At 48.9% G+C, this 21,542-nt stretch overlaps 1 protein-coding gene across 1 annotated transcript in view; it reads right to left on the bottom strand.

The window, feature by feature from the left end:
• Positions 1 to 21,542, bottom strand: part of smyd5 (SMYD family member 5) — a 42,688-nt gene that overhangs the window by 6,681 nt on the left and 14,465 nt on the right. The window contains exons 4-12 of the mRNA XM_043689023.2: positions 16,930 to 17,051; positions 13,104 to 13,173; positions 9,823 to 9,927; positions 8,220 to 8,282; positions 7,327 to 7,397; positions 5,880 to 5,986; positions 2,195 to 2,251; positions 1,561 to 1,655; positions 363 to 433 (exon numbers count right to left, since the gene is read on the bottom strand). Coding sequence (XP_043544958.1) covers positions 363 to 433; positions 1,561 to 1,655; positions 2,195 to 2,251; positions 5,880 to 5,986; positions 7,327 to 7,397; positions 8,220 to 8,282; positions 9,823 to 9,927; positions 13,104 to 13,173; positions 16,930 to 17,051 — 761 coding nt within the window. The remainder of the gene's footprint in view (positions 1 to 362; positions 434 to 1,560; positions 1,656 to 2,194; positions 2,252 to 5,879; positions 5,987 to 7,326; positions 7,398 to 8,219; positions 8,283 to 9,822; positions 9,928 to 13,103; positions 13,174 to 16,929; positions 17,052 to 21,542) is intronic.

Raw genomic sequence — 21,542 nt, 5'->3', positions numbered from 1 at the left:
TGCAATCTGGAGGAACAGGACCCCATCAGTGAGTGGTGAAGCTGATACCTTTTAAATGGGAAGGGGAGGAATACTCAAAAATGGAGGAAACTGCAGAGCTGTTAGTGTGAAGAGTGGGCCTGAATTAAACCACTTTCTCAAAGAGTTGGCACAGGCTTGATGGGCTGAATGACCTGCCCCTGGGCTGTATTACACTATGACGAAAAGTAACATGTTTTTGAAGCTGTCCTGTGCTGACTGGAAGGTGCGGTAAAAGGGGAAGGGAGCAAGAAGCCGGGAGAGAGACAGTGAAAGGTGGGGTTCGCGACATGGGGGTGAAGTTGGTGATGGTGGGGTCAGGATTGTGGAATGGGGCACAGTACCGGAGGATCCTGTGTCGTGTGTGCCTGCTCCGATCTCGCTGACAGCAGTCCAAGTACGTGATGCACACTTCCTGTGAATAAGACACATCAACCATCAATTCCATGGTGCCATCCCCTCACGTACCCCACTCTCTGTCGCTGCGTGTGGGATATTGATAAATACACAATGTACACATACAAACACATTCCCTACAGTCCTTTCCTGGAACAGGAGGCCATTCAGCCCCTCAAGTCCGTTCTGCCATTCAATTAGACGTTGGCTCCACTGATCCCTGTAGGTTCTGGACAAGGTCATGAAGAACGGCGACCTCGGTGTTGAGGCTGAATACTGACAGTGAGGAAGGAGAATCCATAAAGAGATTTGGGTGGAAGCAAACTGATAATCTCTGCAGAGTCACACATTCATCGGCAAGGTGAAGAACAGAGAACATGCCACCACATTGAGACTGAACCCATGGTGAGACAAAGAGAGAGAGAAAGGAAGTGGGAGAGAGAACCAGAGAGGGGCAAAGGAGAGACAGAGAAAGCGTGACAGGCATAGAGCGTGACAGAGAGAGCGTGAGTGTGTGTGAGAGAGAGAGAGAGAGAGAGAGAGAGAGAGAGAGAGAGAGAGAAAGAGAGAGTGACAGAGACAGAGACAGCAGGCCAACTTTTTCACACAGAGGGTGGTGCATGTATGGAATGAGCTGCCAGGGGAAGTGGTGGAGGCTGGTACAGTTGTAACATTTAAAAGGCATCTGGATGGGTATATGAATGGGAAGGACTTAAAGGGATATGAGCCAAGGGCAAATGGGACTACATTAGTTTAGGATATCTGGTCAGCATGGATGGGTTGTTTGTTTATGTGCTAGATAGCTCTAAGATGGAATGAGATGGCTGACTTGAGGTTTCTGACTAACGTGCCCTTTTATCACTTTAAGGGAAGAGAGAGGGTTAATTTAAGAGCACTTTAAAAGAACCAGCACAGGTTTAATAAAGGAAGTGACCTCTTCCTGTACAAGGTACCATTAGCAAATTCAACATCTGACCTGTTTACACTTTAGCAGTGGGGAATTGGACTAGTTGCGAGCTCCCTGTCCACTCTCTCATCTGCAGCATGAGACAGAAGCCACGCTATCCCCAGGCAGGTTGGTCCAGTTACATACAAGCACGGGTGCTGCAGGGTCAATAAAAGTCAGTTCCTGTGGCCAAGCCTTACCTCTCCTGCTTTGATATCACGGAGCGCAGTCAAGTGAAGGAGGAAGTTGTTCTCTGGGAAGGAGGTTTCAGCATTGGGGTCACAGCTATGATTACCTACAGAGGAAGGTCAAAGGTTACAGTTGTCAAGGGAGCAGGGACAGTGCATGCAAACAGAAGACCTTTCTTTCATAGAAACCGTACAATATAGCGGGGTGCCATTTCGCCCTTTGAGTCTGCGCCGACCTAAAGATCTTCCTACACTGTCCCCCATCAAACACTCCCAGGACAGGGACAGCACAGGGTTAGATACAGAGTAAAGCTCCCTCTACACTGTCTCCATCAAACACTTCCAGGACAGGGACAGCAATGGGGTTAGGTACAGACTAAATCTTCCTCTACACTGTCCCCATCAAACACTCCCAGGACAGGGACAGCACAGGGTTAGATACAGACTAAAGCCACAAAAAGTTAACCTGTATCTTTATTATAATCCAGTTCTCGCAGTGTCACCCATTAACCTTTCCTCGCCAGAGCACTGTGTTAATTCCTTGCTTGCAATGGTGTATGCTTCACTTAATGTTGATAGGAAATCGATGCCTCTGGTTAAGTATGCCGTCCCTGTTGTGCTTCTGTCCTGGATCCTAGTTACTTACAGCAGCTTTGCAGCACGTACAGGCCAGATCCCTCGCAGTTCAGGAATTCCCCACTCTCTGCGGAAGAACAAAACATATCAGTCCAGTGATTTCTTTTTTCCTGCTCCCCCTACAGCTGGCCACTCAACCTCAACACCAAGCTGAGAACACAAGCTCCAACAACTGCACCGGGGTTGGGGGCTGATGGATTCCAGTTAGGAAGGGAAACAATTGCTGAGGTATGTGGACTGAGTCAGAGAGTGGGACTCAGGTGAATTTTACAATTCTGTACTAGAGAAGCTGGAACTGCTCCCTTGCAAGAGAGACCATCAGATCTATTGGAGGAGTTTAAATTATAAAGGGGCAAGGCAAAGCAGTTTGCAGGGTCCACACAAAGGCACAGGTTTAATGTGATTGGCAGAAGAAGCAGAGAGACAAAGAGAAACTCAGCATGTGGCTGAGATCTGGAATGCACCTACTGAAAGGGAGCCAGATGCAGTTTCAATACTAACTTCTGTGAGAAAGTTGCTATACTCAGAAAATGCAGAAAACCTACAGGGTCATGGGGAAACAGCAGGGGGTTGGGCCTAATTGTTGTTCCTTTGAAAAAGGTCATGCACAGGCCCCATGGAGACAAGGTCTGCACCTCCCTGACACAGCTGAAAATGTGTTGCTCGAAAAGCGTAGCAGGTCAGGCAGCATCCAAGGAACAGGAGAATCGACGTTTCGGGCATAAGCCCTTCTTCAGGAAGGGCTTCCTGAGAAGGGCTGATGCCCGAAACGTCGATTCTCCTGTTCCTTGGATGCTGCCTGACCTGCTGCGCTTTTCCAGCAACACATTTTCAGCTCTGATCTCCAGCATCTGCAGTCCTCGCTTTCATCTCCCTGACACAATATGGCACGCCCAGAACTCCACCTCATCTCAGAAGAGCAGAGTAGATACATTTATTTCATGGGTTTATGGGCATCACTGGCTGGCAGTTAGCATTATTGGCCATCCCTAGTTGCCCTTGAGATGGTGTCTTTTTGAACCAGTGGGTTGATGTATAATGCCCTTAGAGAGGGAATTCCAGGATTTTGACCCAGCAACAGAGAAGTAATGGCCAAGCCAGGATGGTGAGTGGCTTGGAGGGAGCTCCACCCCTACCGTATGCTCAGGATGTGGATGTCACAGGAAGGCAGGTACAGATGGGAGCATCGTCTCTGGTGCACTCTGGCCACATACTGAATGGGATGAGCGCAGTCAGGTCAATAATTACTGAAGCGCTGAAAACAAAGGAATTTTGCTAACACTGGTCACACATACATCACACTTGACATGCACAGCCACAATATATACCCACATCACACACACACTTCCATTGGTGGTGTAGTGGTAATGTCACTGGGTTGGTAATCGTCCAGTCTGGGCTACTATACTGGGGGCCGAGAGTTCGAATCCACTGTGGCAGAAGGTGATGTTTGAAATCAGTAAAAAATCTTGAATAAAAAGTTAGCCAAATGGTGCTCATGTAACCTCTGTCGATTGTCATAAACACCCACCTGGCTCTCTCGTTCCTTTAGGAAACTTGCCGTCCTTATGCCATCTGGTCTACAATGTGAACCCACATGTGGTTGACTCCAAAGTGTAGTCTGAAATGGCTCTCGCAAGCCATTCAGTTCAGGGAATGGGCAATAAATGCCAGGTTTGCTATTGATACCCATAACCCACGAAAAAAAAACCCTTTTCCCCGAAACACTGCCTACTCTCAGACTGCATGACAGATATACAAACACGACACAAACGTATACGATCCACAAATACACACCTGAGAAAGGCAATGGCCTAGTGGCATCATCACTAGTTTATTACTTCAGAGACCTAGATAATATTCTGGGGACCTGGGGTTCAAATCCTGCTCACGGTGGAATTTGAATTCAATAAAACTCTGGAATTAAGAGTACCCTAATGACCCCACAGCAACCTGGCTGACTCTTAACTGTGCTCGAGGCAATTAGGGATGGGAAATAAATGCCGTGACGCCCTTATTCTGTGCATGAATAATTTAAAAAACACCCCAAACACATTGTAGAGAAGCACTGGATACCTCCTTGCATAGTCCATTGTACTAACATCTGGGGTAGTAACTGAAATAACACCACAGAGGCCGGTATTCTGTTACCAAGTCACCCTTTATTGACATTTGGAGAGGCCTTGACACTGACCTTGACACTGACCTAGCTTCGTCAGTGCCAGCACTGAATGAACAGGATGTCCGACCCTCCTGTTTATTTTTTTTTTCAGAACCTTTGACCCTCCTGTTTATATCTGTCATCCAGGGCTCCTTGATTGGACCACATTAACAGCCCCATATTCTGTGAGGTCCACCTGGCTGACCTTATTGCAATCACTACACTGTACCAAAACTAGGGGAACTATCTGGCAGACAAGTTAAGCAACTTTCTGAGAGTCACATGGAATCATATCTTACAGACAATGCAGAATATAACATTGAACATTCCAGCACAGTACAGGCCCTTCTGCCCTCGATGTTGTGCTGACCTGTTGGAACCAATCTGAAGCTGGTCTAACCTGCACTATTCCATTTCATCCATATGTTTATCCAATGACCATTTTAAAAAATGCCCTTAAAGTTGGTGAGTCAACCACTGTTGCAGGCAGCATGTTCCACGCCCCTACTAATCTTGGAGTAAATAAACTCTGACATTTGTCCTATATCTATCACCCCTCAATTTAAAGCTATGTCCCCTCATGCTAGCCATCACCATCCAAGGAAAAAGGCTCTCCCTGTCGACCCTATCTAACACTCTGATTATCTTATATGTCTCAATTAAGTCATCTCTCAACTTTCTCTCTAACAAAAACAGCCTCAAGTCCCTCAGCCTTTCCTCATAAGGCATTCCATCCATACCAGGCAACATCCTAGTAAATCTCTTCTGAATCCTTTCCAAAGTTTCCATTTCCTTCCTATAATGCTGTGACCAGAACTGTACGGAATACTCCAAAATGTGGCCACAGTATGGTCTCATGGTTCCGAAACTCAATCCCTCTTCCAATAAAACCTAACACACCACGTACCTTCTTAACAACCCTGTCAACCTGGGTGGCAACTTTCAGGGATCTGTGTACCTGGACACCGAGATCTCTGCTCATCTACACTACCAAGAATCTTACCATTAGCCCAGTACTCTGCATTCCTGTTACTTCTTCTGAAGTGAACTACCTCACACATTTCCGCATTAAACTCCATTTGCCACCTCTCAGCCCAGCTCTGCAGCTTATCTATGTCCCTCTGTAATTTGCAACATCCTTCAGCACTATCCACAACTCCATGCCAGACCCCGTGCACAGGCACGCCACGCCTGACTCCGCGCACACAGGCACGCCACGCCCGACTCCGCGCACAAACACTCTATGCCAGACCCCGCGCGCAGACACTTCATGCCTGAACCGGCGCACAGACACTCCATGTGCACACATACACACCCACACTTATATATCCATACCCAACACTCAATGCACACACATACACACATTCGCACTCCACACCCCCACACACACTCAGCCCTATACACACACTCCCTCCAGTGAACCCACCCCCACGCGCGCACACACTCCCTCACCCTCTTCCCCCCCCCCCCCCCCCCCCCCCCCCACCCCCACCCATGCGATGCACAGGAAGGCACTGTTCTCTACCATTCCTACCTTTCTCAATGTCTTTGTATAGCTGGTCTATGAAAGCATCCAGCTCTTCCCTCACCTGTGCAGGAAGCTGGAGTGCATCACAGCCATGGACCCACTGACTCAAGGAGCTGTCAGAAAATCAAACACATAATCAACTCATCTGTAGGCACACAAGGTAGCCATTCAGCCCCTCAAATCCATTATATAAGAAAACACAAGGTGGTCATTCAGCTGCTTGTATCTGCTCCTTATTTGACTGGATTGATGCTGCTATGTATAGTCTCTCCACCCACTGCCTTGATTGCATTACCCGAGCATCCTCATTGAGGATCATATATAACCGACTCAATTGGCACGCAGCCACAACTTGTTATTTGTCTCGAACTGGTACTGCCCATTGTGTGAAGGTGTGCTTGCTAACAGCACCCCAAGACAGGCCAGATAAGAAGGCAAACTTCTGTCACATTGTTGGGGACTTCAGCTATCCCCTGCTCTTCTCCCCTCCCTCCCCCACCCACCAGCAGAGACACTTTTCAGCTTTATCATTCCTCTGAACTACCTTAATCCGAATGCCCCCGAATGTGTTAAACAGACGATATGGGACTGGAGTTACTTCTAGGCCAGTGATGAAGCAGAGCTGTGACTAAACCCAAGCCTCTCTCTTTCCATTCAATCTCATGTCGGCCTGGGATTTGAACTCTCAATCTGCACAACTCAAGGTTGTGGTTTTTAGTTCCAAACACGAGCCCACAAAGCAGGCTGACACACCGGTGGAGTGTGGAGAGAATGCAGCACTATCAGAGGAGCTACCTTCCAGAGAAGGCATTCAACAAAGGCCTGGTCTACCCTCACGAGTAGATACAAATGATCGGTGTCACCACTTGGAAGAAAGACAGAGGAGTCTTCCTCAATGTCTTCAGACAATCTTTACCCGGAAGACAAAAAAAAAATAATGTGGTTATTAACAGAATGGTGTGGAAGCACAAATTGATGATCATATTTTCAAGTTACGTCTGTAAATGTACTTTAAAAAATACTTCATTTGTTGCAAAGTTGTATGTTTTATTCACGTTTGGCATAACTGGCAGGACCTGGGTTTGCTTCCTATCCCAGAGAAGCAAATATCAGAGGTCGAGAATGGTGTCATACAAATGCACTTCTTTAGCTGAACCAACTGAGCAAGGCAATGTTCCACGAATCGCGAGTGGTCTCAGCTGGGAGAGGTTTCAGGAAGGGGTGGTCAGTCGGGCTTCATTCAGGCCGGATTGCCATCGACTGCACTGATGGATCTGGCCTGTGATGTCACTGCAAATAGTCAGACAAGCCCCATCATTGGGGTCTCGCCTCACAACATCTGACTGACTCCAGTGAGTGTGGAGCCAATGATCAGGGTGATCGGGGGAAAGAAGCTTCCCCCCCCCCACACAGAGGATAAATAGATGCCCAGCCGCACAGGGACGCCACCCACCTGGTCCCGATGCCTTGCCCATTGGTTCCAACCAACGCGAAGAGTGAGCGGAATCCCTCAGGAGTGAACCACTGCGAGAATGAGGGGGCGGGGGGGGGAAGGAATGAAAGGAGAGGCACATGAAGGGGAGAGCGGTAGGAGGGAGAGTGGAGAGGAATGAGAGTTGGGGGGGAGGAGGGGGAACGCGAGGGCGGGAGAGAGACAGTGTACAAGAGAAAGAGAGCAGGAGTGTGAGAGAGAGAGAGAATGTGGAGCATGACAGAGATGGGGCAGAGGAGAGGGGTGAGTGTGAGAGAGAGAGGAGGGTGTGCAAAAGAGAGGGGGGGGAGTGAGGCGAAGTTTGAGGGGGGGGAGGGAATGGGGTGACAGGGAGAAGGGAGGGGGGGAGAGAGAGAGAAGAGAGAGAGAGAGAGAGAGAGAGAAAAGAGAGAGAAAAAAGAGAGAGAAAGGTTGGGCAAAGGAGGTAGACAGAGAGACAGTGATTGCATGAGGTGAGTAGTAGGTGAGAATGAGAAGAGGAAGTAGATGGGGTGTTGAAGGATGGGGGTGCAGGCAGAGGTCAGAGAGGAGGGGGCAAGAGAGAGAGAGAGCGAGAGAGAGAGAGCAGACAGAGAAAGGATTAAAATCCATTGTCAGGGAAAATCCACAAGATTGATTATTGAGTTATCCAGTTCAGCAATTGTGTTAACCCAGTTAGTTCACCGAGTTTACCTGGTTAGGTCACATCCAAGACTCACATGACAATTACTGGTTAGTTGAGGATGCTGTGTTAAACTGGCTTGGTTACTAAGCTAACGTGATGAGATTATTGAGTTTGCTGTGCTCAGTTGTTAGGTTAGGTTAGTAAAACCATCCAGTTGCTAATCCAGTCAGGTTGTTATCTGGTAGCTTACCTGGTTGAGGGTGTCCTCGTAGAGAGCTTTGGTGAAGAGCTGCCGTAATGTTTCCAACTGACCCTGAAAGAAAGCAGCAGAGATATGAAGCAGCCAGTAAGAGAAGTTGAAGAAGTGTCACAGTGGCTCAGTGGTTAGCACTGCTGCCTCACAGGGCTGGGGACACGGGCTCAATTCCACCTTTGGAGTTTGTACATTCTCTCCGTGTCTGCGTGGTTTTCCTCCAGGTGCTCTGGTTTCCTTCCACAGACCAAAGATGTGCAGGTCAGGTGGGTTAGAGTGGGAAATGTAGGGTTACAGGGATAGGGTAGGAGGGTGGGTCTGGACAGGATGCTCTTCGGACTCAATGGGCCGAATGGACTGCTTCCACAGGGATCTTAAAAACAAAAATAAAACTGAAAATGTAAAAGCTTCTGACAGTGAAAGGCCATCTGGTTAATTAATATTCTTTCGGAAGGAAATTTGCGACCAGTACTTGCTCGGGCCTACATTTGACTCCAAACCTACACCTCAGGTACCTAACTCTTTTAATTCTTTCATGGAACGTGGACGTCATTGGCCAGGTCAGCATTTGTTATCCTTCCCAGTTGTCCTTCAACTGAAAGGCTTGCCAGAACCATTTCAGAGGGCAGTTAAGAGTCAATCACATTGCTGTGGGTCTGGAGTCACATGTAGGTCAGACGAGGTAAGGAAGACAGTTTCCTTCCCTGAAGGACATTAGTGAACTCGCTTTTTACAACAACCAATGTTGGCTGCCATGGCCACCTTCACTGAGAATAGTTTTCAATCCGAGATTTTATTAATTGAATTTAAATTCTGCCAGCTGCCATGGTGAGATTTGAACTCATGACCCCACAATATTCACCCAGGAGAATGATGGCCTGGTGGATATTAATTCAGAAAGTTGGCTAATGATCTGGGGACCCGAGTTCGATTCCCACCAAGGCAGATGGTGAAATTCAAAGTCAATTTAAAAATAAATTCTGGAATTAAAAATCTACTGATGACCATGAAACCATTTGCTGATTGTCAGAAAAACCCACTGGTTCAGTAATGCCCTTCAGGGAAGGAAATCTGTTATCCCCACCTACATGCACCACCAGACCCACAGCAATGTGGCTGACTTTTAACGGCCCTCTGCAATGACCTAGCAAGCCACTCAGTTCAAGGGCAGCTAAAGATGGACAATAAATGCTGGCCGGCCAGACACATCCATGCCCTGCGAGTGAATAAGTAAAGAAAGTGCGGTGGCACTACCATTGCACCACCAAAATGCTGCTTCCCCCTTCTTGCAAAGTGCTCCATTGAGAAAACCAGTGCAATGGCTGTCGGAGGACAACCATCATTACCTTCTCAGGGACAACGGGTAATCGGCCACAAACTGACAGCATTTCCCACAATTCGAGGAGGAATGGAAGTGGGTGCCATGGATAACAGCAGCAGCAGCTACAAATCCAACAGCACCCAGTTAGTCGGATTGTTTACTGAGTCCTTCATGACCTTGTTTAGTTAGAAGTCCCTCACCGACCGTGTGGGTCAGGTTATTTTCCGGAACACGCCACCGTAACACGGAGAAGACACTCAGGCCAATGGAAACTCCCACCTGGAATTTGTCGCCAATAAGTTTGTGAACGATCTCCTCCTCTTCATTGGCTGTTCGGCTGCAAAACTGAGAGAAAAGCTTCACCCAGCGTGCCTTGTCTTTAGCCTTTGAACAGAAAGAGGGACAGAAATGAGGACGTTAAAGTGAACCCTGCACATTTTCAAACACCAGGGCACTGGTTAGCAACCTCTCACCAATCATGGACCCATCCCCATGCAGTTCTTAAAAAAGGTGACAGAAACTGGGAAATCTAGAGAAATTATTATCACTCACAGAGCACGAGTTACACTAACGTAAAACAGCTTCGTAATATTTAGTGCAAAAGACAAATCTCGTTAAGAACTTTGAAATTCCAAAGACCAGGGTCCATCTGGCTCACTTTATACCATCCTCACAGTCACATGCTACAACTATAATCAGGCTGAATATTGCTGAGAAACAAAACAATTCTCCAAGCTTTCCTCTCTCGCTCATTAGGACACACACAAGAATGCCAAACTTCAACCCAAACAGAAGCTGATTGGTTGGCAAGCAGCATCTGACTGGCCATGGAGAAAACAACCAGCTCCCCATGTGCCGGGTAACTAAAAGAATCACTAGCGAGTTTTGATATGATTTGTAGCTCAGGTTGAGGTTCTGGATGCAGGTTTGCTCGGTGAGCTGGAAGGTTCATTTTCAGACATTTTGTCACCATACTAGGTAACATCGTCAGTGAGGCTCCGGATGAAGCACTGCTGGTGTTTCCTGCTTTCTCTTTATATGTTTGGGTTTCCTTGGGTTGGTGGTGTCATTTCCTGTGGTGACATCACTTCCTATGGTGATGTCATTTTCGGTTCTTTTTCTCAGGGTGCGCTAAACAGGATCCAAATCAAAGAATCGCTATCTCTGACCTCAAACAGAATCAACTTGCCAACCAATCAGCAGCCTGTCCTTCCATAGTGTAAATTATTTGAAATTTGGCATTCTTGCCTTCTGTCCTGATGAGAGCAGGTGAACATGCCTCTCTTATCTGCAACATTCAGGTTCTGCATTACCAAGGGACTGTCTACACAGGTGATACTGATTAATTACAGCAATCGATCTCCATTGATGAGTTGACAACAAACCCAGTCATGAGGTGTGCAAAACCCTCAGTGATGGAGAGAGTTGGGGCTCAAAGCCCAAAGTTACTTGCACTCCCAACATGTCACACTCACCCCGTCACTACTGACGAATCGCATTCCTAAATGTTGCATTCTGAAAGAAATGTATCCAATTCTCACATGAATGAATCAGTACTATCAGGTTCCACAACCTCCCCTACATTGGGGTGGCATGGTGGCTCAGTGGTTAGCACTGCTGCCTCACAGCACCAGGGACCCGGGTTCAATTCCCACTCGGGCAGCTGTCTGTGTGGAGTTTGCACATTCTCCCTGTGTCTGTGTGGGTTTCCTCCGGGTGCTCCGGTTTCCTCCCACAATCCAAAGATGTGCAGGTTAGGTGAATTGACCATGTAAAATTGCCCGTAGTGTTAGGTGCAGGTATAAATGTATGGGTGGGTTGCTCTTCAGAGGGTGGTGCGGACTTGTTGGGCTGAAGGGCCTGTTTCCACACTGTAGGGAATCTAAGAAACCTGCCTTATACAATGCTCATAAAAAGAACACTATTTCAAAATACAGGCAGTTGTTAAACAGAAAAACTGACATCTGTTACACTGTCCATTGATCTCTCTGCCTGTCTGCTTTTCTTCACTACACACGATGAAGCGGCAGCACTCTGAAAGCTTATGATTTCGTTGTGGTTCTGTTCGCCGAGCTGGAAATTTTTGTTGCAAACGTTTCGTCCCCTGTCTAGGTGACATCCTCAGTGCTTGGGAGCCTCCTGTGAAGCGCTTCTGTGGTGTTTCCTCCGGCATTTATAGTGGCCTGTCCCTGCCGCTTCACAGAAGCGCTTCACAGGAGGCTCCCAAGCACTGAGGATGTCACCTAGACAGGGGACAAAACGTTTGCAACAAAAATTTCCAGCTCGGCGAACAGAACCAAAACAATGAGCACCCGAGCTACAAATCTTCACCCAAACTTTGAGCTTATGATTTCATTTAAACCTGTGTTATGAACCTTTAGGAGAGTTGAAAAGTTAGCAGAACTACCTGACTCAGCAAAAGTGTTCTGAACAAGGTAACGATGTAACACTTGGTCGAACAACTAGCTAAGAGCAGTGTTGCCAGGATAAAAAAAACAAATTCAAATTCAGCCAATCAGTTTAAATTATGCCCCAAGATACCAAACTCCAATCAAGTTTGAATTTGGTATTTTGACAATATTAAAACCAATGAAGCGATCTGATGTTTTGGGGTATAGAGATCAGACATTTTGAACAGTTAGCCAGAGTGGCAAAGAGAACTCCAAAAGACCAACAGATGTAGGCTGCGAGTAAGAACATTCTGAGAGGTATCTGTCTGGAGAAGGAGTTTGCACAGAGAGAAACATAGACACCGGCCTGGAGAGAAAATCTACAGAGGAACATACAATGAGAAGATTCGACAGCTGGCTGGTTTTGAAATTTGATTTTTTTTGTAAATCCTAATGGGAGTTTTATCGGACTGGTAGAGGGGAAGGTAAAAGATAGGTTCAGAGAAAGGAGTTGTAAATAGTTGTTAGTTAATTATTCTCTGTTAGACTTAAAAATATAAAGTTGTTCATTTTTTCTTTAAATAGTGACTTTTGGGACAGTTCTTTGCCTCTCAAACTTTCACAGATTCCAATGGGGGTTGCAATTTAATGGAACATCTAAATGAAAGATAGCACATCTGGAAGTGCAGCACTCCCTCTGTATGCATAGGGAGCCAAGATCAGAGTGGTGCTGGAAAGCACAGCAGGTCAGGCAGCATCCAAGCAGGAAAATCGACGTTTGTCAATTTTCCTGCTCCTCGGATGCTGCCTGATCTGCTGTGCTTTTCCAGCACCACGCTAATCTTGATTCTGATCTCCAGCATCTGCAGTACTCACTTTTGCCTATGTATGGGGAGAGTCCTGGATGATGGACTCAGTTCTCTGGACTGGGACTTCGACATGTTGATCGAAGAGGTGATATTTACCCACAGCCATGCCTGTGGGTTCTATTTTTAACATTAAAGGGGTTATATAAATGCAAATTGTTACCATTGCTGAGGTCAGCTGACCCAGGATAACCAAACTGAATTAACACCACTTTCTACATCTCAGTGAGTGAAAAGAAACCTATCATTCATCAGTTCAGGTACAACAAGACATACCTTACAGAGCCTGGCAATCTCTAGTTACCTGTTTCACCATGGCAACCATCCTAACCATCAGCATAATGCTGGCTGTTTCTGGAGGGTAGTGCATGTTCCTGTAACAAACAAAATAAATTTTATTACCACTCAATGACCCATAACCCTGCACATGGAGTGGCAAACCCATATCTGAGCATGAGAGTTATTTGACCCGGATATGGTTCAGTCACCATTTTAAAATCAACTATTTTTACAAGCTTATTACAAATTCCAATGTGTAGATTGGTCGTACAAACTGTCTGTATAAACTTGTCACGCTGTAATCACACCCTTCTGCAGCTTGTCTCACTGCAGTGCCTCCAATGTCCAGCACTGGACTTGATGGGCGGAGTGGTCTGTTTCTCTGTCATAATCGCTCTGTAGCTCTGAACTGCTTGAAATCTCTCAGCAGAACCTCCTTTCCAATCATATCAATTCTGTTCGGGCCAATGTGGATAAAGCCAACTGGACCCCTCTCCACCCTCTTGAAGTTCTTCCCCAGCCACAAGGAGATGTCCTTAACCTTGGCACTGGGCAGGTAACATGGCCTTCAGGACTCATGCTCATGGCTGTAGAGAACAGTATCTACCTCCCTAAATCTACTGTCCCTTACTGCCACAACATTCCTATTTCTCCTTCCCAGTTGAATGGCTCCCCGTACCAAAATGCCGCGGTCACTTCGTGCATCCTCCCTGCAGTCACCATTCACATTCAAACAGCTTCCAAGAACCCCTTAACTGCTGGACAATTACAGAAACTGAGGCTCTTTGGCTGTTGCCCCGTACCTGTCTCACCTACAATCATACCTTTCTGTACTTGATCACAGATGTTTGAATTACCCAATTTAAGGGGTGTAACCACCTCCTGAAGCAATGTGTCCAGGTAGCTTTCCCCTCCTTGACGTGGCGCAATGTCTGTATCTTAGACCTGAGATCCAAAACTCGGATCCAAAGTTGATTGACCTGCGACGCTTGCTTCAGGTGTGATCACTGTAGTTTACCTTGGCATCCAGCAGCACCCACAAGCTGCAGCTGCAACACATCATCTAACCTGTTATCTCCATTGTTAGTAATTAAAATCACTTCAGTATCCCTACTACTTTATTCTACTACTTCCCTTTCTATAATTCGAATCAATCTTGTACCTAACAGGTTATTTTCCAAACAAAAGGGCCGGAGACATAAACATAGGTGTTACTTTCACTTTTAATGACTAGAAATACTCATCCATCACCTGCTTTGTGGAAGCAGAAAGCAACTATCATCCCTGGATGACTCAACAGTAACACTGTTATGATCGGACTCTATTCCATCTGAAACTCTTTGCACAACTTCGAATTGCTGCTAGAACAATGTTCTATTAATTATCATTCTTTTAATACACTGTAATTTGTACACCACTGTGCCTATTGTCTTGAAGTGTCAGGAATTACTTTACTGTCTTGGGCGTCTCGCACTTGGTTTATGCGCTTTGTGCTGCCCTGCGTATGATGGTGTAGTTTTGTGCTCTTTGTTAGCACCTTGGTCCTGGAGGAACACTTCTCGTTTTTACTGTATCAGCTGTATACAGTAGAAAAGACAAATAAAGCAACTCTTGACTTGACCATTCTGCTGCTGTCACCCTATTACACGCAGAAACATGAGCAGGATCACAATCCAACTCCAACTCTGGCTTTTTTTTCATTGACAGGATGTGGGCATCACTGGCTAGGCCCAGCATTTATTGTCCATCCCGAATTGCCCAGAGGGCAGCTAAGAGTCAACCACACTGGTGTGAGTCTGGAGTCACATTTGGCCAGACCAGGTAAGGATGGCAGTTTCCTTCCCTAAAGGACATTAGTGAGTCAGATGGGTTTTTCTAACAATCAACAATGTTTCTGGGCCAATATTAGATTCCAGATTTTAAACTGAATCCAAATTCCATGATATGCCCAGGTGGGATTCAAACCCGAATTCCCAGGTCATTTCCAGGGTTTCTGTCATAATTGTCTAGTGATAATACCATTCGGCCATGAGTAACATCCACTAACATAGACACCTGAGGAGCAGACTCCCTCACCAACTAGAGTCATAGAGATGTACAGCATGGAAAAGACCCTTCAGTCCAACCCGTCCATGCCGACCAGATATCCCAACCCAATCTAGTCCCACCTACCAGCAACCGGCCCATATCCCTCCAAACCCTTCCTATTCATATACCCAACCAAATGCCTCTTAAATGTTGCAATCGTACCAGCCTCCACCACATCCTCTGGCAGCTCATTCCATACATGTACCACCCTCTGCGTGAAAAGGTTGCCCCTTAGGTCTCTTTTATATTTTTCCCCTCTCACCCTAAACCCTTTAGTTCTGGACTCTCCGACCCCAGGGAAAAGACTTTGTCTATTTACCCTATCCATGCCCCTCATAATTTTGTAAACCTCTATAAGCTCACCCCTCAGCCTCTGACGCTCCAGGGAAAACAGCCCCAGCCTGTTTAGCCTTTCCCTATAGCTCAAATCCTCCAACCCTGGCAACATCCTTGTAAATGTTTTCTGAACCCTTTCAAGTTTCACAACATCTTTCCGATAGGAAGGAGACCAGAATTCCAACAGTGGCCTAACCAACTAGCTCAATGGGTTTTAAATATTGCCCTTCAGGAAGGACACAGAGGCCTGAGAGTGAGACAACAGCAACTTCACCTGAATACATCCCCAGCAACACAAGTTCAATTCATCCAGGACAAAGTAGACCACGTAACAAGCATTCTATCCAGCATTTGAAATGTCCACTCACTCCAACACTGAAGCTCAGTAGCAGCAGTGTGTACTATCTACAAGGTGCCCTGCAGAAATTCACCAAAGATCCTCAGACAGCACCTTCCAAACTCCCGACCGATGTAGAAGGACAAGGGCAGCAGGTACATGGGAACACCACCAACTGTAACATCTCCTCCAAGCCACTCGCCATCCCGACTTGGAAATAAATCGCCATTCCTTCACTATCGCTGGGTCAAAATCCTGGAATTCCCTCCCTAAGGGCATTGTGGGTCAACCCAGAGCACATGGACTACAGCGGTTCAAGAAGGCAGCTCACCATGAACACTGATGCCTGTTGTGAACCTGCTTAATGACTGAGCTTTCATCGTCCTCTGGGGAGGAGAATTCTAAAGATTCATTGCCATCCAAGTGAAGGAATTACCCCAATCTCAGTCTTCAAAGGCCTACCCCTTATTCTGCATTACAAGGTGGCAGCGGAGTAGGCCGCTCAAACTGCAACCCATTCGCTCCACCCACTCTTCTTCTTTCTCTTCTTTTTTTCTTACGCCTCATATTTTTTCCCTTCTTTTTTAGCTTTGACTCCCGGCCACCAACAACAACACTGACCTCCCGTGAGGAGGGACGATCCTCAGTCTCTGGCGAGTAATGACTCCCGGCCTGGTGCAGTGGCCTCCAGGCAGAGTGCCGCATGGTGGGCGGCCTCATGGCATGGCACATCGTCGGCACGAGGTGGAGCCAGGGTCTAGTGGGGACTGGAAGCTAAATGGCAGTGTAGTCTGTTGTACTGAACTCTTTCCTGTCATGCTGAATGCTTTCTTTATGTATTGGCTAAAATCTTGGAACTAAAGAAGCTGTGCCGAGGTACTTTTGTATCTAAGTCAGCGCTGGAACTTATAAACGTGTCCCTACACTCATTAAGTATATATGACAATAAAGGCTGTTCTAGTCTATTCTATCCTGAGATGTTACTGATTCTAGACTCAACAGCCAGTGGAAGTATTCTATCTGTATCCACCCTGTCATGCTTGTCGGGAAAGCTGTAAGTTGGAATACGTTCAGGTAAAATTTCACTCACCGCCACGCTTCCTGCAGCTGATTCAGGGGGTGCTGAGGGTCATCTTTTGAGGGGCCAAGACACAGGACCTGGTGGTACTGCTTCATTGCAGCCTGGCGGCACTCAGTACTGCAGTACAGCTCCTGGAGAGAAAGAGAGCATGATTACAGGGGCATTCTGCACTGTCTCTGATCATCCCCCACTGTCAGAGGGTCCGCACTGTCTGTGATCATCCCCCACTGTCAGAGGGTCCGCACTGTCTGTGATCATCCCCCACTGTCAGAGGGTCCGCACTGTCTGTGATCATCCCCCACTGTCAGAGGGTCCGCACTGTCTGTGATCATCCCCCACTGTCAGAGGGTCCGCACTGTCTGTGATCATCCCCCACTGTCAGAGGGTCCGCACTGTCTGTGATCATCCCCCACTGTCAGAGGGTCCGCACTGTCTGTGATCATCCCCCACTGTCAGAGGGTCCGCACTGTCTGTGATCATCCCCCACTGTCAGAGGGTCCGCACTGTCTGTGATCATCCCCCACTGTCCCTGATCATCCCCCACTGTCAGAGGATCCGCACTGTCTGTGATCATCCCCCACTGTCCCTGAGCATCCCCCACCGTTACAGGGTCCGCACTGTCCCTGATCATCCCCCACCGTTACAGGGTCCGCACTGTCCCTGATCATCCCTCACTGTAAGAGGGTCCGCACTGTCTGTGATCATCCCCCACTGTCCCTGATCATCCCCCACTGTCAGAGGATCCGCACTGTCCCTGAGCATCCCCCACCGTTACAGGGTCCGCACTGTCCCTGAGCATCCCCTACTGTTACAGGGTCCGCACTGACCATAAGCATCCCCCACGTTACAGGGTCCACACTGTCCCTGAGCATCCCCCACTGTTACAGGGTCCACACTGTCCCTGAGCATCCCCCACCGTTACAGGGTCCGCACTGTCCCTAAGCATCCCCCACCGTTACAGGGTCCGCACTGTCCCTAAGCATCCCCCACCATTACAGGGTCCGCACTGTCCCTAAGCATCCCCCACTGTTACAGGGTCCGCACTGTCCCTGAGCATCCCCCACTGTTACAGGGTCCGCACTGTCCCTGAGCATCCCCCACTGTTACAGGCTCCGCACTGTCCCTGAGCATCCCCCACTGTTACAGGGTCCGCACAGTCCCTGAACATCCCCCACTGTTACAGGGTCCACACTGTCCCTGAGCATCCCCCACCGTTACAGGGTCCGCACTGTCCCTAAGCATCCCCCACCGTTACAGGGTCCGCACTGTCCCTGAGCATCCCCCACCGTTACAGGGTCCGCACTGTCCCTGAGCATCCCCCACCGTTTCAGGGTCCGCACTGTCCCTGAGCATCCCCCACTGTTACAGGGTCCGCACTGTCCCTGAGCATCCCCCACTGTTACAGGATCCGCACAGTCCCTGAACATCCCCCACTGTTACAGGGTCCGCACTGTCCCTGAGCATCCCCCACTGTTACAGGTTCTGCACTGTCCCTGAGCATCCCTCACTGTTACAGGGTCCGCACTGCCCCTGAGCATCTCCCACTGTTACAGGGTCCGCATAGTCCCTGAACATCCCCCACTGTTACAGGGTCTGCACTGTCCCTGAGCATCCCCCACTGTTACAGGGTCCGCACTGTCCCTGATCATCCCCTCACGGTTAGAGGGTCTGCACTGTCCCTGATCATCCTCCATTGTTAGAGGGTCCACACTGTCCCTGATCATCCCCCATTGTTAGAGGGTCCACACTGTCCCTGATCATCCCCCATTGTTAGAGGGACCACACTGTCCCTGATCATCCCCCCTTGTTAGAGGGTCCGCACTGTCTCTGATCATCCCCCCTTGTTAGAGGGTCCGCACTGTCCCTGATCATCCTGCACTGTCCCTGATCATCCTGCACTGTCCCTGATCATCCCCCATTGTTAGAGGGTCCGCAATGTCCCTGATCATCCCGCACTGTTAGAGGGTCCACACTGTCCCTGATCATCCCGCACTGTTAGAGGGTCCACACTGTCCCTGATCATCCCGCACTGTTAGAGGGTCCACACTGTCCCTGATCATCCCCCATTGTTAGAGGGTCCGCACTGTCCGTGATCATCCTGCACTGTCCATGATCAGCCCGCACTGTCCCTGATCATCCCGAACTGTCCCTGATCATCCCGAACTGTCCCTGATCATCCCCAATTGTTAGAGGGTCCGCACCGTCCCTGATCATCCCGCACTGTCCCTGATCATCCCGCATTGTCCCTGATCATCCCCCATTGTTAGAGGGTCCGCACTGTCCCTGATCATTCCCCATTGTTAGAGGGTCCACACTGTCCCTGATCATCCCCAATTGTTAGAGGGTCCACACTGTCCCTGATCATCCCCCATTGTTAGAGGGTCCACACTGTCCCTGATCATCCCCCATTGTTAGAGGGTCCACACTGTCCCTGATCATCCCCCATTGTTAGAGGGTCCACACTGTCCCTGATCATCCCCCACTGTTAGAGGGTCCGCACTGTCCCTAATCATCCCGCACTGTCCCTGATCATCCCGCACTGTTAGAGGGACCACACTGTCCCTGATCATCCCCCATTGTTAGAGGGACCACACTGTCCCTGATCATCCCCCCTTGTTAGAGGGTCCGCACTGTCTCTGATCATCCCGCACTGTTAGAGGGTCCACACTGTCCCTGATCATCCCGCACTGTTAGAGGGTCCACACTGTCCCTGATCATCCCGCACTGTTAGAGGGTCCACACTGTCCCTGATCATCCCCCATTGTTAGAGGGTCCGCACTGTCCGTGATCATCCTGCACTGTCCATGATCATCCCGCACTGTCCCTGATCATCCCGAACTGTCCCTGATCATCCCCAATTGTTAGAGGGTCCGCACTGTCCCTGATCATCCCGCACTGTCCCTGATCATCCCGCATTGTCCCTGATCATCCCCCATTGTTAGAGGGTCCGCACTGTCCCTGATCATCCCCCATTGTTAGAGGGTCCACACTGTCCCTGATCATCCCCCATTGTTAGAGGGTCCACACTGTCCCTGATCATCCCCAATTGTTAGAGGGTCCACACTGTCCCTGATCATCCCCCATTGTTAGAGGGTCCACACTGTCCCTGATCATCCCCCATTGTTAGAGGGTCCACACTGTCCCCGATCATCCCACACTGTCCCTGGTCATCTCCCACTGTTAGAGGGTCCACACTGTCCCTGATCATCCCCCATGTTAGAGGGTCCACACTGTCCCTGAGCATCCCCCACCGTTACAGGGTCCGCACTGTCCCTAAGCATCCCCCACCGTTACAGGGTCCGCACTGTCCCTGAGCATCCCCCACCGTTACAGGGTCCGCACTGTCCCTGAGCATCCCCCACCGTTTCAGGGTCCGCACTGTCCCTGAGCATCCCCCACTGTTACAGGATCCGCACAGTCCCTGAACATCCCCCACTGTTACAGGGTCCGCACTGTCCCTGAGCATCCCCCACTGTTACAGGTTCTGCACTGTCCCTGAGCATCCCTCACTGTTACAGGGTCCGCACTGCCCCTGAGCATCTCCCACTGTTACAGGGTCCGCATAGTCCCTGAACATCCCCCACTGTTACAGGGTCTGCACTGTCCCTGAGCATCCCCCACTGTTACAGGGTCCGCACTGTCCCTGATCATCCCCTCACGGTTAGAGGGTCTGCACTGTCCCTGATCATCCTCCATTGTTAGAGGGTCCACACTGTCCGTGATCATCCCACACTGTCCCTGATCATCCCGCACTGTCCCTGATCATCCTGCACTGTCCCTGATCATCCCCAATTGTTAGAGGGTCCACACTATCTCTAATCATCCCGCACTGTCCCTGATCATCCCCAATTGTTAGAGGGTCCACACTATCTCTAATCATCCCGCACTGTCCCTGATCATCCCGCACTGTCCCTGATCATCCCGCACTGTCCCTGATCATCCCCAATTGTTAGAGGGTCCACACTGTCCCTGATCATCCCTCATTTTTAAAGGGTTCACACTGTTCCTGATCATCCCCCATTGTTAGAGGGTCCACACTGTCACTGATCATCCCCAATTGTTAGAGGGTCCGCACTGTCTCTGATCATCCCTCATTTTTAGAGGGTCCACACTGTCTCTGACCATCCCGCACTGTCCCTGATCATCCCCAATTGTTAGAGGGTCCACACTGTCCCTGATCATCCCTCATTTTTAAAGGGTCCGCACTGTCTCTGATCATCCCTCATTTTTAGAGGGTCCACACTGTCTCTGACCATCCCGCACTGTCCCTGATCATCCCCAATTGGTAGAGGGTCCACACTGTATCTGAACATCCCGCACTGTTAGAGGGTCCGCACTGTCTCTGATCATCCCTCATTTTTAGAGGGTCCACACTGTCTCTGACCATCCCTCATTTTTAGATGGTCCGCACTGTCCCTGATAATCCCACACTGTCACTGATCATCCCGCACTGTTAGGGGGTCCACACTGTCCCTGATCATCCCCCACTGTTAGAGGGTCCACACTGTCCCTGATCATCCCCCCTTGTTAGAGGGTCCGCACTGTCTCTGATCATCCCACACTGTCCCTGATCATCCCGCACTGTCCCTGATCATCCCGCACTGTCCCTAATCATCCCGCAC

This window comes from Chiloscyllium plagiosum, unplaced genomic scaffold (genome assembly GCF_037043375.1).
Source record: "Chiloscyllium plagiosum isolate Xiang-an unplaced genomic scaffold, Cpla_swu_hap1 HiC_scaffold_1, whole genome shotgun sequence".
Lineage (NCBI taxonomy): Eukaryota > Metazoa > Chordata > Chondrichthyes > Orectolobiformes > Hemiscylliidae > Chiloscyllium > Chiloscyllium plagiosum.
The sequence above is the reverse complement of the archived record's forward strand: the minus strand, read 5'-3'. Positions and strand labels throughout refer to the sequence as shown.